At 39.2% G+C, this 17,339-nt stretch overlaps 1 protein-coding gene across 1 annotated transcript; it reads left to right on the forward strand.

The window, feature by feature from the left end:
• The first annotated feature begins 336 nt into the window (after nucleotides 1–336).
• On the forward strand, nucleotides 337–16,303 carry alp3 (alkaline phosphatase 3). The gene is made up of 11 exons (XM_061718791.1): nucleotides 337–543; nucleotides 3,601–3,717; nucleotides 3,949–4,064; nucleotides 5,461–5,635; nucleotides 8,350–8,522; nucleotides 8,631–8,771; nucleotides 10,513–10,582; nucleotides 11,106–11,240; nucleotides 12,154–12,345; nucleotides 13,348–13,464; nucleotides 14,530–16,303. Exons 1-11 carry the CDS (start codon nucleotides 474–476, stop codon nucleotides 14,838–14,840), a joined length of 1,617 nt encoding a protein of 538 aa, XP_061574775.1. The 5' UTR covers nucleotides 337–473; the 3' UTR covers nucleotides 14,841–16,303.
• The last annotated feature ends 1,036 nt before the right edge of the window (nucleotides 16,304–17,339 follow it).

Here is a 17,339-nt window from a genome sequence, read left to right on the forward strand (position 1 = left end):
TTAAACATGATCAATACATGTATTCGTCTCATGCTAATGTATTCATTGAAAAATAGATGGCTGAGTGCTCCTGCCATCCAGCTCAGTCCCTGCTGACGCGGCCTTTCTCGCTCACATGACGGTAGAGATGGCTGCACTGTGTTTGTCAGCTAGCGTGCCCTTCTGATTAGAAAACACACGCACAAACGCACACTCTGTCCGTAGCCGTGCTTTAGTTTCCGTTACCTTGAACTTTAGCATACCATCATAAATGATGTCCCTAATAAATAGCAGCATTAAAACGGTCTTTGATCTACACCGACCACACCACAGTCTGCTCTGCCAGAGGTCAGACATGTGAAAGGTTTTTATATATTTATGGCACAGTGATAAATTCTCCTGTCAACAAGTGTGATTAGAGATAAGTATTGATCAAGTCACAAATGCGATATTTGGGGGAGTTGGAGTAGCAGATTTCCAGCCTGAAGGTAGCCATGGAGTGGACAAGAGTGTCCATCGCAACTTTCCTGCTGCTCGCAACTTTGGGATCTTCTGGTGCCAGGGGTAAGACAAACAACAAAACAAACAAACCTTTAATGCTGTTCTGTTTGGTTCTTAAATGTTAATATCATTATTATTGTTTATATTAATCTGATTTTGTCCTCTGGATGCTTTTGTAGGAGACTCCAATTCTTTTGCAGTTCCTTCTCTTCAGACTTTATAATATTCCTTATTTCTTTGAAAACATGTTACTTCCTTTTTCTTCTTTTTCAGCTTTTCTACAATCCTTAAATGACAGAAGCTTGACTGTCTCTTTTCATACCTTTAATAGTTTTTTTCACAATTCTAAATCCATCCTATGACTTCCTACAGATTTGTAAACCCTTCATGAATAATTATGTCTTATATTACTGAAATAATTATTTCAACACAAGTCCTTAAATCAGATAAGGAGAAAAAAGATTGTTCAGTTAGTCATTGAAAAAAAGAGCCAGTGTTATATATCTGTAATTGGCAAATGAATGTGTATCTTTTCAATTAGCAGTTGATCTGGAAAGGAAATGGGATGGATGTCAGGTTTGAGTCATGTCATCTAAAGGGGACATATGAAAACAACTACATTTTATTTGCTTGAGATTATTTGTTTGAAGTCACTAACATGCAAGAAACTTAGACCCGAGGGGTCAGGAGGGTTTATACGGGGTCAGGAGGGTTTATACGGGGTCAGGAGGGTTTATACGGGGTCAGGAGGGTTTATACGGGGTCAGGAGGGTTTATACGGGGTCAGGAGGTCACTGATGTATTTGGTCCTGGACCATTCAGAGTTTTATAGACCAGCATCAGAACTTTAAAGTCTATCCTCTGATGGACAGGCAGCCGATGTAAATAAAAACCTCAGAGCTGGACTGATGTGGTCCACTTTGTTGGTCCTAGTGAGGACTCGAGCAGCAGAGTTCTGAATGAGATCTCCCTGGTCCCCTGGTGACGTTGTAATATTTATCTGCGTGTCATCTGCATAGCTATGGTAGTTTATGTTGTTGTTTTTTATAATCTGTACCAGTGGGAGCATGTACATGTTCAACAGAAGAGGTCCCAGGATGGAACCTTGGGGAACTCCACATGTGATTCTGGTCTGCCCAGATGTAAAGTTACTTATTGATACAAAGTACTTCCTGTTCTCCAAGTATGTTTTGAACCAGTGTAGTCACGTTCCAGAAAGACCTGCCCAGTTCTCTAGTCATTTGAGTAAAATATTGTGGTCAACTGTATCAAATGCATCACTGAGATCCAGTAAAACTAAGACTGACATGTTTCCACCGTCTGTATTCAGATATATGTCATTAAATACTTTGGTCAGAGCGTCTCAGTGCTGTGGTTTTGTCTTAAACCCGACAGGAAGGCATCATAGCAGTTGTTTTGTGTTAAAAAGTTATTCAGCTGTGGGCCGCTCGGTGGCGCAGTGGGTTAAGCAGCGGGCCATATACTGAGGCTACAGTCCTCCTCCTGCAGCGGTCGCGGGTTCGAATCCAGCCCGCGCACCTTTGCTGCGTGTCTTCCCCTTTCTCTCTCTCTACCCCTTTCCAGTCTGCATCTCCAATAAAGGGCCACTAGAGCCCAAAAAAAAAAAAAGTTATTCAGCTGTTGAAAAACTGCCTTTTCATTTATCTTAATCAAAAATTGGAGATTTGAGATCATGTAGTTGTTCATTTGTGTCTTGTCAAGATTGTCCTTTTTCAGCAGAGGTTTAATTACAGCTGTTTTTGGTGGCTCTGGAAACAAACCTGACATTAAGGAGTGGGATGAAGTTCCGCTGCCACTGACACAGGGGGGTTTGTTAGCGTTTCAACTGTAGCAAATAGGAAAACATCACAATACACCCAGAGATTTGTTTTTCTCCATCTGTGCTCAGCTTTCCGACTCTCTTTCAACATTTTTCATTGGTGTGGAATTTCACCATGGAGACCTTTTTCTTCCAGGGGAAATAATGACTACAACAGTGGTTCCCAACCTTTTCCAACTCGGCCCTGAGTTGGAAAAGGTTGGGGTTGGGCACTTTTATGTCTCAAAAATGTTCGCGGCCCACCTCCGAACTTTTTAATTCTCCCTGTTGCTAGCCAGCTATCCATTTTTATACTCCAGTTTCAGGTATCAGCATCAAACGTAAATATGTCAAGTGCAATGCAGTCCCGCTGCAAAGTGATCCGACCGATAACAGTTCCTATCGCTCATTTGCTTGTCAAAAACATTATTCTGTATATTTTTACAAAATTATACCCCCCCCCCCCCCCCCCCCTAGAATTGAAGCCATTTGCAAGCTGATTGACTGAACCCATGGACAAGGAGAGAGGACCTGGTCACAACTGTTTTCAGTTATACACCGTTTTACTGATCACTGCTGTTAAAACATTGGTGTGCACTGAAATCATACTCTCAAAGAAAACACAGAAATGTTTTGATATATCATTCTCTTCTCCAGTTTTCTAAAATATTCTTTTAACATTTAATTATCTGCCATTCAGAATCCAGTTCTTCCCCTAATTGTCTGCTCTGTATTGCCTGTATTGCAACTCTTTTATCAGCAGTCATCTTACCTGTTTACAGCACAAAACATTTACGGCAGTAGAAGAGAGAGCATGGGAGGGAGACGTGACAGCGGTTCCTCTGAAAAAGCAACCAAAAACACACAGTCAGGTTTTTTAATTCTGCTCACAGGGATCTCCTGGAGGCTAGAAGGCCTTGTTCTCTCATTTCTGACATTTAGTTTGATGTTTGTTTGACGCATAACGTCACACATGTGCTGACATTGGTAATTCCCTGCAAGGACATGCTGAACCCTAAACTGCTCAAACAGTTCCTGTTGTTTTAAGGATGTAGGATTCACTTGATGCAAAGTCTCTTTTTATTTATTTTTTTAAATGTTATCATTATTATTATTGTGCATTTTTGGTCATTGAAAATCAAAATTTTAAAGGAAAAAATTGCATCTTTCGTTGTCTTCTTTTCACCTTTCCTTTCTACATTTTGACTGAACACATGAAACACCACGCATCAGCCACACATTTAACAATAACAAAAATATTTTAGAAGTACCCCCAGTTTGATTTGTGGGTTTCCCTGCAGTCGAGGAGGAGAACCCTGAGTACTGGAGGTCACAGGCCCGGGAGTCTTTACAGTCCGTCCTGGGCAGGAAGATCAACACCAATGTTGCGAAAAACATCGTGTTTTTCCTCGGAGATGGTAATTATTATAAATAAAAGAATTTCCTAGTTGAAACTTTTACACAGTCTTACCCTAATTTAGTTTTTTTGTCCTAGATCACATTCATTAATGTGCAGCATCAAAAAACAAACATTTTGTCATTACAACACGTGGAAGCATTGCAGATTGCAGTTTTTTAATGGAAATTGTTAATTTTCTGGAGTGCTAAAGATAGAAAACGGGTTTTCATCTGCTTCTATTTTTCGTCAGGTATGGGACTAACAACGTACACCGCAGCTCGTATCCTGAAAGGACAGCTGGCCGGCCATTCAGGGGAGGAGACTGTGATGACCATGGACACATTCCCCTATGTGGGGCTGGCTAAGGTGTGTGCATGCGTGCATGCACGCACACACACAATATGCACTACATGAAATACCTCATGAAGTCATGTACATTGGATACTATAAAAAGAGATTATATAAAATACTCAACATATTATGGATACTAAAAAGAAAAGCTCTAGCTGCTCTCTACTGATGAGCAATAATTGTTTCATCCAAGATTGCAAGTATGCTACAGTAGCTGTGTACAACTGCACAGGACCTCTATTCAGCCCTTCAGTATTCAGTATGAATAGTATTTGCATACTATAATCTAACTTCTGCTGGTTGACTTCAGAGAGAAAGCAAAACTATAAATTTAACATGAACCACAGAAGACGTGAAGATTTGGTGAAACAATTCCATAATTATGCAGTTTTAATTCATGTATTCTTTTGACCATACACACGAAAATGAGCCTCTTACTTTGAAAGTCTGTTAACAAGTAGTCTCTTTTGTAAACTATCTCTTTGAACAGCAGAGAAGCTGTTGCATCCTGCGGCTATTTGTAATTCTGAAAACCAATTAGGGTGTGTTGTTTCGGTGTTTGGCTTCATCTTTCATACTAAATCCACGAGTGAAATATTCATATCTTTGTTCGCCTGCGTAAAACAACCATCCATCCATCCATCCATCCATCCATCCATCCATCCATCCATCCATCCATCCATCCATCCATCCATCCATCCTATACTCTGTTTATTATAAAGATTTTCTTTGTAGTCAGGTTTTAAGTACTCCAACTCCATTTTATTTCCAGGTTTCTCATCAGTTTGTAAAATGTTTTTCACTGATGATATTACAGGACTGTCTCAGAAAATTAGAATATTGTGATAAAGTTCTTTATTTTCTGTAATGCAATTAAAAAAACAAAAATGTCATACATTCTGGATTCATTACAAATCAACTGAAATATTGCAAGCCTTTTATTATTTTAATATTGCTGATTATGGCTTACAGTTTAAGATTAAGATTCCCAGAATATTCTAATATTTGGACATAGGATATTTGAGTTGTCTTAAGCTGTACGCCATGATCAGCAATATTATAATAAAAGGCTTGCAATATTTCAGTTGATTTGTAATGAATCCAGAATGTATGACATTTTTGTAATTGCATTACAGACAATCAAAATATTAAAATTTTCTGAGACAGTCCTGTATAATTGTAACCTGATCATTATTTCTTTTATTTAGTGGATTGTGCTTTCCTTTTTATTATTGTTGTTAAAATGATCTTGTAATGTGTTTCTATGTAGGCTTAATTGTGTGTGTGTGTGTGTGTGTGTGTGTGTGTGTGTGTGTGTGTGTGTGTGTGTGTGTGTGTGTGTGTGTGTGTGTGTGTGTGTGTGTGTGTGTGTGTGTGTGTGTGTGTGTGTGTGTGTGTGTGTGTGTTATAGACCTACAGTGTGGACTTCCAGATTCCAGATAGTGCTGCCACGGCCACTGCGTATTTGTGTGGCGTGAAAGCAAACCTGAACACGATTGCAGTCAGCGCAGCGGCTCGCAATGGTGTCTGCAGAACTCAGAAAGGAAATGAGGTCACATCCATCCTGAAGTGGGCGAAAGATGCTGGTAAGGTCATTTTGGTACAATGTAAAAAACATTTTTTTTAAATCCCTCACAGTTCCTGTCCAATCATGTCAAATTATTAATTTTAAATTTGAGAGTTATCTGAAACAATGGGATGTCGTAGTCCCTCCCAACACACGCCCCCTTTTAAGTGTTCAGTGGGATCTAGATTGGTGACATTTTATTCTGTTTCTTTAATGGAGCGGGCAACAATCTTGAAAATATAAAATGTTGTCTTAAAGGTATTATATAAATATGAAACTCCTTTCAGATTTCTGATTTTATTCTTAACTTGCTGATGTGAGGTTAAAATTGAAAAAGAGAAATAACTTGGTCATATTCACACGGCTCATATGAAAAACACTTCTAAAAACTACAACTCCAGCTTTCATGTTAACCTACCGTTATATTGTCAGAGCGTAACTTTAGGAATAATGAATGTTAGAACATACTCTTAGTGAAACTCTGGTACAAACAAATGTGGATCAAATCAAGAACGCAGGACATGTTTACCAGATAAATGATGCTACACAATGATAATGAATGAGAACATGAGCTAAGAATCAGTTTTTCATTCATGACAAGGCTCATTCCCAGACTCCTTTAGCTCAAAGCAGCAAAGACAATGTTCAGACAATTCGAGTACGAGATGTTTTTAAATGATGTTGTGACTGAAGCAACAAAGGGGGCTCGGTGCTCTGTGTGCCACCTTGACTTCTCTCTCCTGATAAAAGAGAATCCCTCAAGTCTCTGACAAAAAAGTTGATTTGAAAAGCGAGTGTTCTGCTGTGAACGGCAGTGGCCTGTCAGAGTGCAGCCTGAAGTGTCGCTGTAAGGTTCCCTGTGCTGCACAAGAGAGCACCTTGAGTCTTATCGTGTTCTGCTCTTATCAGGATCCATAAATATCTCCTAAGACACATACACGCATGCATTGTATGATGGCCCTGACCCCAGAACCCCTCTGGAGACTGATACACAGCTCAGTGCTATTTAGAAACAGCACTGACCTGTGCTTTATCATCATTTTTAGTTTTGGAAAGGGATATCTTAAGGCCAAGATCCCATCAGGTCACGAGATAAATGAAAGAATGTTAGATGTCACAAGAGGAGCATTCTTCTTCAAACTTTTGCTTTTTTATTAATTACGTTTATATCCAAAATATATTTATTTACCAATTCAAACTAAAGTAATATACTATCCCCCTCATTACACCTGAAAACGTGATCAAGTTTGGCATTAAAGTACAAACTAAAACCACACACAGTGCTAAGGTTCATGCATATTAACAGGAATGTCCTCTGAAGGTCACAGAGTTGACTCGACTAAAATTGTTCATGTAGGCTGTTTTGTTTTTAATTTAAATTCATAAAATGGTCCGGTTATCAATGAAGGAAGTGTTGAATTATTTATTTTAATCAGGCGCTATCGCTGTGGCCTTGGATGTGTGTGCGAGTTTGACAAGGGGAGTTCACGTTAGGATTAAATACTGCTGAGCAGCCTCCAAGAGTTAGGTACAAGTGTAATATGTGCCATAAATACATAAAGTTATTTGCTAAAAGAAAGAGAAAGAAGAGAAAGAAAAAGAAAACGAAATCTCTCTGGCTAAACTGGACTGTCACTTTGCATATGGCTAACTTGCAACCTGCTGAACAAATCGCAGTGTCACAACAATTATGGGTTCAGCTCCTTTCCATTTAAACGGTTCAGAACCTGGACGTATGCATGCAACTTAAATTGACTCCAAGGAAATGTAAACATTTGTTTGCACATATGTATGCACATGCATAATATGTTATACGTTAAATGCACATATCCTTGTCTATAGAACAATTATACGAGTCAGCATTGCGTGTGAAACACATCAAATAAATCAGACTCCACAGATATACCCAAGCCATTAACAAAGTAATTTTTTAGACTTTGAGCATTGAACCACTAGACAGCTTGTTGTGCAACAAGATGATAAAGGAGCAATTAGGCTGAAAATAGTGCACAAAGAACAAGACTGTAGGGACAATGGGCTTACCAGCCCAGTGCTCTTTGAAACACTCTTTAAACCGCTCGACACATGTCTGCTGTCACCAACAATTTACGGTTGTTTCCAAGTGATTTTCCAATCATTAAAAAAGGCATTGAAGAGCATTACGGAATTTTCTTTCGGTGTAAGAGCAAAGCCACAGATACATAATGTTGAATATTTCCATCATAATACTTCAGCATTAACCATTAACCAGTGTTTAGTTGTAGGATCCAATAGAAAAGAAATACTTTACATTACTATGAAGATTTAACTTTGTCAGGCTGGTGTGGCGAGGACCCAGATGCAGGAGAGAGAGAGTGGGAGGCCGGAGGCAGGAGTTCTCGAAAAACAAAGATTTATTCCAAAACCAAGAAACAAAGCGCTGCTTGGCAGGATCGAAAAAATAACTAATCAGGGTTCAAAAAACTTGAGGAGTAAACACGTGGCAGGAAACATGGAGGACAAAACAGTACGGACCGACAGGGAACAAGGGAATGACAAGACCAGATATACTCAGGGGATAACGAGACACGACGAGACACAGGTGCAGACAATCAGGGCAGATGGGACACAGGCGGGGCAAAACAGAAACTCAAAGACTGGGGGGGAGGTGTCAAACCCTGACAAACTTACATGTATATATCTTACATGTTGATCTAACGCTAGATTGAGAATGAAAACTATTTTATTTTGTAGGGAAGTCTGTTGGCATTGTGACAACCACTCGGGTGCAACATGCTACCCCAGCAAGCACGTACGCCCACAGCGCCAGCCGGAAGTGGTACAGTGATGCTGACATGCCTGGTTCTGCCAAGAAGGAAGGCTGTACCGATATTGCTTCCCAGCTCATCAAAAACATACCCATTGATGTAGGCACTTTAATGACATCATGTTTATACATTTTTTTTAATGTATTTAATCAATATATTTTTTCTTTTAAAACAGCTGTATATGTTTAAAAAAATATTTGTTGCCAGGTTATCATTGGTGGTGGAAGAAAGTACATGACCCCCAGGGGCACCAAGGACCCAGAGTATCGCATGGATTTCTCTGCCTGGGGCAAAAGAAGAGACGGACGTAATCTAATCCAGGAGTGGCAGAGCATGAAGGTTGGAAAGGTAAAACGAATGCCAAAAACAGTGACTGAAAATGTCTCCAATATTCTAAAAGTGTGCATGTCTTGTTGGACCAAACCTCTTCTGTAACGTCACGCCCTCTTGTTAAATGCTTCATTGTCATCACTTTGGTCTTTAGACTCCAACAGCAGACTGATTTGTGTTTTCCTCCAGAATTTTAATCAAGCCCACATGGATATCAGCATTTTGTAGACTCTTGAAGAATCTTTTTCTTATTGTTCATGTTACACAACAATGCAAGTAGCTCCTGGTGAATCAGCAAGTTTGCTCATATGCTAAATACAGTGGGTACGGAAAGTATTTAGACCCCTTTTCATTTTTCCCTCTTTGTTTCCTTGTAGGCATTTGCTAAAATTAAAAAAGTTAATTTTATTTCTCATTAATGTACACTCAGCACCCTATCTTGACAGAAAAAACAGAAATGTAGAAATGATTGCAAGTTTATTAAAAAAGAAAAGCTGAAATATCACATGGTCATAAGTATTCAGACCCTTTGCTGTGACACTCACATATTTAACTCACATGCTGTCCATTTCTCCTGATCCTCCTTGAGATGGTTCTGCTCCTTCATTGGAGTCCAAATGCATTTAATTAAACTGATTGGACTGGATAAGGAAAGTCACACACCTGTCTATATAAGACCTTACAGCTCACGGTGCATGTCAGAGTAAGAATTATGAGGTGGAAGGAACTGCCCAAGGAGCTCAGAGACAGAACTGTGGTCAAGGACCAGATATGGCCAAGGTTACAAAATAATTTCTGCAGCACTCAAGGTTCCTAAGAGAGCAGTGACCTCCATAATCCTTACATGGAAGAAGTTTGGGACGACCAGAACTCTTCCTAGACCTGGCCGTCCAGAAAAACTGTGGAAGAAGAGCCTTGGTGAGAGGTAAAGAAGAACCCAAAGATCACTATGTCTGAACTCCAGAGATGCTGTAGGGAGATGAGAGAAAGGTTCAGAAAGTCAACCATCACTGCAGCCCTCCATCCAGCGGTATGCGTGGAGAAAAGCAGGGACTGCTCAGCACCTGCCCAATACAATCCCAACAGTGAAACATGGTGGCGGCAGCATCATGCTATGGGGGTGTTTTTCAGCTGCAGGGACAGGACGACTGGTTGCAATTGAAGTACAGAGATATCCTGGTAGAAAACCTGGGAACAACTCTGGGACCATTCTTGACTGGCCCAGCCAGAGCCCTGACCTAAACCCAATTGAGCTCTGGAGAGATTTGAAAATGACTGTCCACCAAGATTCACCATCAAAAATGACAGAACTGGAGAGGATCTGCAAGCAAGAACGGCAGAGGATTCCCAAATCCAGGTGAAAAACACGTTTCATCATTCCCAAGAAGACTCATGGCTGTACTCGCTCAAAAGGGTGCTTGTACTCAATACTGAGCAAAGGAATAGTAGTGACCATGTGATGTTTCAGTTTTTCTTTTTTAATAAATTTGCACACATTTCTACATTTCTGTTTTTTCTGTCAGGATGGGGAGCTGAGTGTACATTAATAAGAAATAAAAATAACTTTTTTTTTATTTAACAAATAGCTGCAATGAAACAAAGAGGGAAAATGTAAAGGGGTCTGAATACTTTCTGTACCCACTGTAGGTCTTACAGTTTCTCTGCCCACCTTCTCTCCCATGACGGCTACAGTAAAGCAAGCTACAGTATGTGTTTAGATGGTGGGACTGGATTAAAATTCTTGTTCTGTGATTTGCAGGTAGCCCATTATGTGTGGAATAAAACAGATTTTGATGCCATTGACCCAGAAAACACAGACTCTCTCTTGGGTATGTTTTCTATTTTTTCCTTTCCTTTTAAACCCCCATGCATTTTTATCCACATGGCCTTTGGCAAGCAGTTATTTTTATATATATGTATATATATATATATATATATATATATATATATATATATATATATATTAGTATACACACTGGAAGTTAAAATGAATTGATAGAGTTGTTTTGATACATGTAGTTGCACACATTTACCTCAAGTTCATTCATTACCCAGTCCTGAGGGAAATATCTGTTCTTACACAGCAGATGTTAGTCCCTACTTCAATGTAATGTTACAGACTCTGCACAGATGGTTTGATAGTCTTACTCATGGTGTGTGGTGGTGCGGAGGAGATGTAGATGCAGTCATCATGCTTTTTCTGGACTGACAGAGACTTGAATTGTTTCTCCACCACTGTGCTTTATCACTTCCCCTATGCTGAAAATAGTACTAGTAGGAAGAGGTAATACACCTCTGCCGAGTGATGATAGACTGGATATCATTTGAATTTGGTTGACCTCTCCTCCCCAGCTCTGTTTGAACCTGGTGATCTGCGCTATGAGGTAGAAAGGGACCCGAGCATGGATCCGTCCATTGTGGAGACCACAGAAAAGGCTATCCGCATCCTGCAGAAAAACCCCAAAGGCTTCTTCTTGCTGGTGGAGGGTGAGAAAAACAACGTCAACACAATCCCATCACTTAAGCCATCAAATATACATTTCCTGAAAAATTAAGGGAAAAAAAATGTTTTTGTTCTAGGTTAAATCAATATAGTACTGATTTTGTATTTATCACAAAAAAACAAGTTGTAATTCAATTACTACAGTTGAAGCCAGTTTATATACACACTTGGACTAAAATTGTTAAAAAAAATATGTAACTTCCCTACAGATTTTCAAGATGAGAAGTCAGTCAGTCAGAATCTACATCTGCTTTGATCATGACACAAGTAACTTTTCAGGCTACAGTTTTTGTTCTTACTTTTAATTTGCTATGTCATAATTGAAAAAGGTCAGACATATACCGTTACCCTGTGGACGGCCCTTAAGCAAACAAAAAAAGCAAAAAACAAAACAACAACAACATCAAATTGGCTTTATAAATGTCTAATTTGATTAATTTGGAAGTATGGTATGATGAATTTAAAACCCAGAAACTCTTTGCTTCACATCATGGCTCAGTCAAAATAAGTAAACCAGGATTTCATAAACTCAACAAATGAATCTGATGCAAAGATTATCTCCACTGCTGAAATCTTGTTATGGTTCTTTTTGGTCAAGTTTGTACTGACTCAAAATTAAGTGACTTACAACGAAACCCAAACCCAAAAGTCAAGTCTCACAGTTCATTATTGACTGAATCACATGATTAGTTAAATTTCATTAAATTCACATCAGTAAGGAATTAATGAGAACCTGGGGGCCATTTCACCATCATGTGATGCCTTTTATTGGGCAAAGAACTGTATTTCTTGACTTCGGTGCAAGTCTCATAATATCCACCCATAATACTGTGAGAATTAAAAAGGAATAATCGTATTTTTCAATGGTTTAAAGGTTCCCTTTCTCCATGTGTGCAGGTGGGAGGATTGACCAGGGTCACCACGCTGGCCGGGCGTACATGGCCCTCCATGAAGCTGTTGCTTTTGATAATGCCATCGCAAAGGCCCTGGAACTCACCAAGGAGGATGAAACTCTCACCATAGTGACGGCTGACCATTCCCACCCAATGACCTTCAATGGATTTCCATTTAGAGGACAAAGCATTCTGGGTTATTACATCCTCATTGTCTGCATAGTTCTTTCAACCATGAATTTCATAGTAAAACTTAACATTGAGTAGTATGTTTGTGCCTTTGTTCCCCTTTTTCTCACCATAGTTTATTTCCCCATCTGTCCATGCCATTTCCCTTACAGCTGTAATTATAAGTTTAGACGTTTATGAGTGTATGTGATGCCATACTGAAACCTATCACACTTAAGATTTTTTTTCTTAATAACTTCAGTGTGTTTCAGCTTGAATTTTCCTCTCCTTTCCCTCCCTTGCAAATACAGACTGATCAAACACATATAACTGGTAACCTTTGCTCCTGATCACCTTTCTGATTCAGTCCTTTACTTTCACCCTCTACTTGTCCCCCACCATCAATCACATTACCTCTCTCTCTCAGGATCAGTCACTTCCTTTCACTTGTTGGGAGGTTTCCTGATCCACCTCATGGATTTATCTCTATGTCCTCAGCTCACAGCCTTGTCTACTCACTGTTCCCTCTCATTTACTTAGAGGCTTAAAACTCAAAAAGTCAACTCTATATCCTTCTCAGCCTGAGAGAAAGCCCAAAGCAAAAAACTAACATTTAAGGCATTTTCAGGCATAAAAAAGCTTACATTTAAAAGATTCTGTACACGAGTATATTAACAACCATCATCAAAGCTTGTATTGATTGAACTATGGTTGTGTCATGCTGTTCCCACCTTTCAACCCTCTCTCTTTCCCTTTTACCCTCCGTTTCCTCCTCCTCCCAGCGGTGTGGAAGTGATTAATTCGACTGTGAAACTCTGAGCTCTTCATCAGCAGGGAGGCTCGCCAGGCTAATGGCTCATCTGGAGAGAAACACTGAGATACTCAATAAGCTTGTGACCTCCCACAGCCCCGAGAGATTTAGACCCCATTCCTTTTATGGTTGTGTGTTTTCCTTCGGGTTGTGTGTGCTTTGTGAGGCTGAAAGGTGAATAAAAGAAGATGACTCAGAGTTTATATTTGTGTTTTCCAGGTAAATCTCCACTGTGGGGTACAGACATGTTACCTTTCACCACTCTGATGTACGGAAACGGACCCGGACATAAAATGATTAATGGCAAGCGCCCTGACTTACGCAATGTCACTACCAGTAAGACACACTTTTTACTTTCTTTTTTGCTGTCAAAGATTTCAATTAATCAACAAATTCCTGACAAGCTAAAAATAAAAGGCTTAAGACTGAAATAAAGACTGTTAGTTCGTTCGTTCGTTCGTTTGTTTGTTCGTTTGTTCGTTTGTTCGTTTGTTTGTTCGTTTGTTCATTCGTTCGTTCGTTCGTTCGTTCGTTCGTTCGTTCGTTCGTTCGTTCGTTCGTTCGTTCGTTCGTTCGTTCGTTCGTTCGTTCGTTCAAAACTGTGCTTAGCAAGATATTCCCAAGAAAAATCTAAACTCATACAAAAGTAATGTCTCTATCTATTTTTATGACCCAGTGGAGATGTGTATCAGTGTATTTCTTTCTCTCCTTTCTTCTTATTTTGCTACAATATTTGAGCAGAGTTTATACATTTCAACAAATTATATTGTGCAAATATGAAGATCATAAAACCATAGAGATGAGTTCAAAACTGTCTCATCCCCGTTATGTTTCATCTGTGTGAACATTCTGACTGGGTTAGATGGAGGTGTGTAAATGTGAAGTATATACATGGCATTAAATTATCACAATATTATAATCATAATATATAAGCTATGCTATTATTATACAATAAATAATAATATATTATTATACTATGTAATATTGGTACATTGTATTTCTCTATTCTTTAACTTCTTAACACCACTACATTTCTCATTACAAGAGGAGAGTAGGAGCAATCAAGTTCAAAACCTATTTTTATGTCAAATTATGATTATTATTATTATTATTATTATTATTATTATTATTATTATTATTATTATTATTATTATTATTATTATTATTATTATTATTATTATTGTTATTATTATTATTATTATTATTATTATTAGTTCTATTAAAAAGGGAAGCAATTACCACTGCTCCAATTTTGTATATTTTGAATACTTTCAAGGACAAAGATGAAAACACTTTTGTTACTATATTAAATCTGCTTTAAAGTTGAACTGCTGCATGTTTACATCTAGTATTTTAGTTGTAAGAAAAAACAAACTTATTTTATGTGTCTGTCCTTTTTAGAGGGGAAAGATTACGTCCAGTTTTCTGCAGTTCCACTCAAGTCGACGTCTCACAGCGGCGAGGACGTGGCGGTTCTGGCCCGCGGGCCCATGGCCCATCTCTTCAGCGGTGTCCAGGAGCAGAGCTACATCGCCCACGTTATGGGCTACGCTGCTTGTGTGGGTGCTGACCTGAGGCACTGCCAGGGCCAGCCTGAACCATCCATGGACCGCACCACCTTTCCCATTTACAGTAGCGGGGCAGCTCAGACTTCAGCTGTTCTGCTCAGCAGCCTCCTCAGTGTGTGGCTAGCCATAGCTGTGCTTATGTAAGATCTCTCTTCCTGAGGGAACACGGAGAGGGCAGGTGTTGCAAGTGTTTCAGATATGGAGATTATGTTTGCTCTTACAACCATCATGATAAGATTGTGTTTATTGAAAAACATAAATTGAGATAATGCCTCCTATAAAATGAACCATTATAATGCAAAGTCTGTGTCACATACATAGAGTACTCCTTGACTCAAGTTTGTTTGCCACTAGGGTGATATAAATCATCTATATGTAATGTTACGTATTGCCATTGACTGATTTATTCAGACGGTAATTTTGAAATAAGAAAAATAACATCTTCATATAGCACAAACCATACATAACAAGCCAAAGCCTGCCAATTCATGACACTACTATTGCCATCTTTAACAGATGTGATGAGGTTTTCAATGAAAACAATATTGCTCTCCACTCCTTTCCATTGCTTCTTGTTTAAATCAAACAGGAATTGTATATTGATCTCAGGCTAAAACTGTTTCAAAACCTTTTTGGTTTGTTGTGTAATCTTAGGGAAACTGATGGGTGGGGGTATTCTCTTTTACAGCAAGGGCTTTCTCCCCGCAGCACTGCCGAGCACTCCACTGTTCACTGACATTAGAGAGGTCTTTAGTTTTTCAGGAGTCACTCAGGAGCCTGCAGACTTTAACATCTGTTGGCCTGCTCTTTGTAGATCAGCAACTCCTTGGGACCTTTACTTTTCTCCATTGAAACACTGTTTCTTTGACTCTAGGTTTCAAACTCTACAGGTTAAATTTCAATGTCTTTCACCCTTATGTGTATCAACAAGTAGGCGATCTTTAGAAATTCATTCCTGCCATTGTTCATTTCCACAAACCAATTTTTGAGGACATTTTCTATCTGTAACAGCCTGTGAATGTAATAATGTTATCAAACATCCATTTGTTTTCTCTTTTTAAAAGTTTTGTCCTAACCTCTGATACAACATGAATCTAAGAATAAATCCTCATTCCTTTGATCCTCTTTTCCAATATCCGATCTGTTAATTGAGGTTTGAGGCAGCTTGGTTTGAGAACATAACTACAGCAGTCCATTAATAATGCAAAATATTTAAAGTTCATCTATTTTTGTCTATGACAGATTGCGGTAATTATTCTGCACATCTGTTGGGGATTGGTGTTTGTTAAACATGATTTTGACTCTCCTTGTACTCATTAAGTCTGGCCAGCGGCTGTCATATGTTTTTTCAGATGATGGCTTTTCTTTACATCTTTTAAACGGACTTGCAGGTGATTTGTCTTAAAGACTACGTGTAGTAAAAGTCAGCAGCAAATAATGGACATGAGAGAAGGAAAAATCAGAGGAATAAATTATTCTTAACAAATGTTTAATCACACAGGTGATCTCATTACTGTTTACTAAATCATTTTACTAAATACTGTACTTTACTATAAATACTGTAATACACTCTGTAAAACACAATAAAATACATTTTCTGACCAAAATTATGAATTGTGAATATTTTAATCCACAGATACCGAAAAAAAGCAGAACAGTGGTGAAATGCTCCTTGTGTAATTCAATTTCATAATACATTTAATTGAGCTTTAAAGGTATATAATTTTTAACATGCTTTTAACACTATTAAAAGTCTTGGCCAATATCCCTCAAATGTTTCTAAAAGGGTGTAACAAGAAAAACTTCACTCCAGTACTCCATGCCTGGCTTTGTTATGACGGTGTTTTTTGCGCAATGAAAAACGCGTCCTTTTCCCCCTTTCCTGTCAATCATTGCCCCGCTCCTCCACTCCTCCTCTCCCCCAAATTCCCCGCACACAGCAGACACTGGATCAATGGTATGTGATTTTGTCTTGCACACCATCCACGGGCTGAGCCTCGATCAGAAGGACTCAGGCACCCGACCGCAAGCGGTCTTCTGTACGCCACATTTCCCACGCCCGCCGCTCGGACGTGGATTCGGCGCTGAGCTCTTCCCTCTTCGCTCGCCGCTACTGAGGGAATCCTTGTTAGTTTCTTTTCCTCCGCTTAGTAATATTCAGCGGGTTGTCTTGTCTGATCTGAGGTCGTAGGCGGAAAAAAAAGGAGAGCGCGGGTGGAGAGGAGAGAGGCGGTGGCCTTCTCTCTCCCTCCAGCCCGCGGCTCAGTGCTGATGAGCAGGGAGCTGGGTGGAGGGGGCAGTTATTTAGCGGACCTATACGTATAGGTCCGCCACCCAACCAGACGCGCCGTTTTTGCATAATTATGCGGAAATTCCCAGAAAGCACAATACACTGAATGTTAAAAGTTCGTTTTTTTGGGGTGTAATTGATGTCAAGACACCCAACTAAACACAAAAAATCAAGAAAAATGTGTTTTTCATGTCACAATCCCTTTAACAAAAGTGTGAGCCTATTGCTGAAATTTTACAATGCATTAGTTTTAAATCATCATCTAAATCAGCACAAGATTCCATTACACACGGACATAGTCAAATTTTATGAACATGACAAGTGAAGTGGACATATGCATCCCATCTGTACAG

Source organism: Cololabis saira, chromosome 4 (assembly GCF_033807715.1).
Source record: "Cololabis saira isolate AMF1-May2022 chromosome 4, fColSai1.1, whole genome shotgun sequence".
Classification (NCBI taxonomy): domain Eukaryota; kingdom Metazoa; phylum Chordata; class Actinopteri; order Beloniformes; family Belonidae; genus Cololabis; species Cololabis saira.

Bases quoted from the DNA above. Each gene is read 5' to 3' on its own strand.
- alp3 (XM_061718791.1), top strand. From the start codon at position 474: ATGGAGTGGACAAGAGTGTCCATCGCAACTTTCCTGCTGCTCGCAACT. The intron at 3,718-3,948 runs GTAATTATTATA...ATTTTTCGTCAG, and splicing joins CGTGTTTTTCCTCGGAGATG to GTATGGGACTAACAACGTAC. The intron at 13,465-14,529 runs GTAAGACACACT...TGTCCTTTTTAG, and splicing joins CTTACGCAATGTCACTACCA to AGGGGAAAGATTACGTCCAG.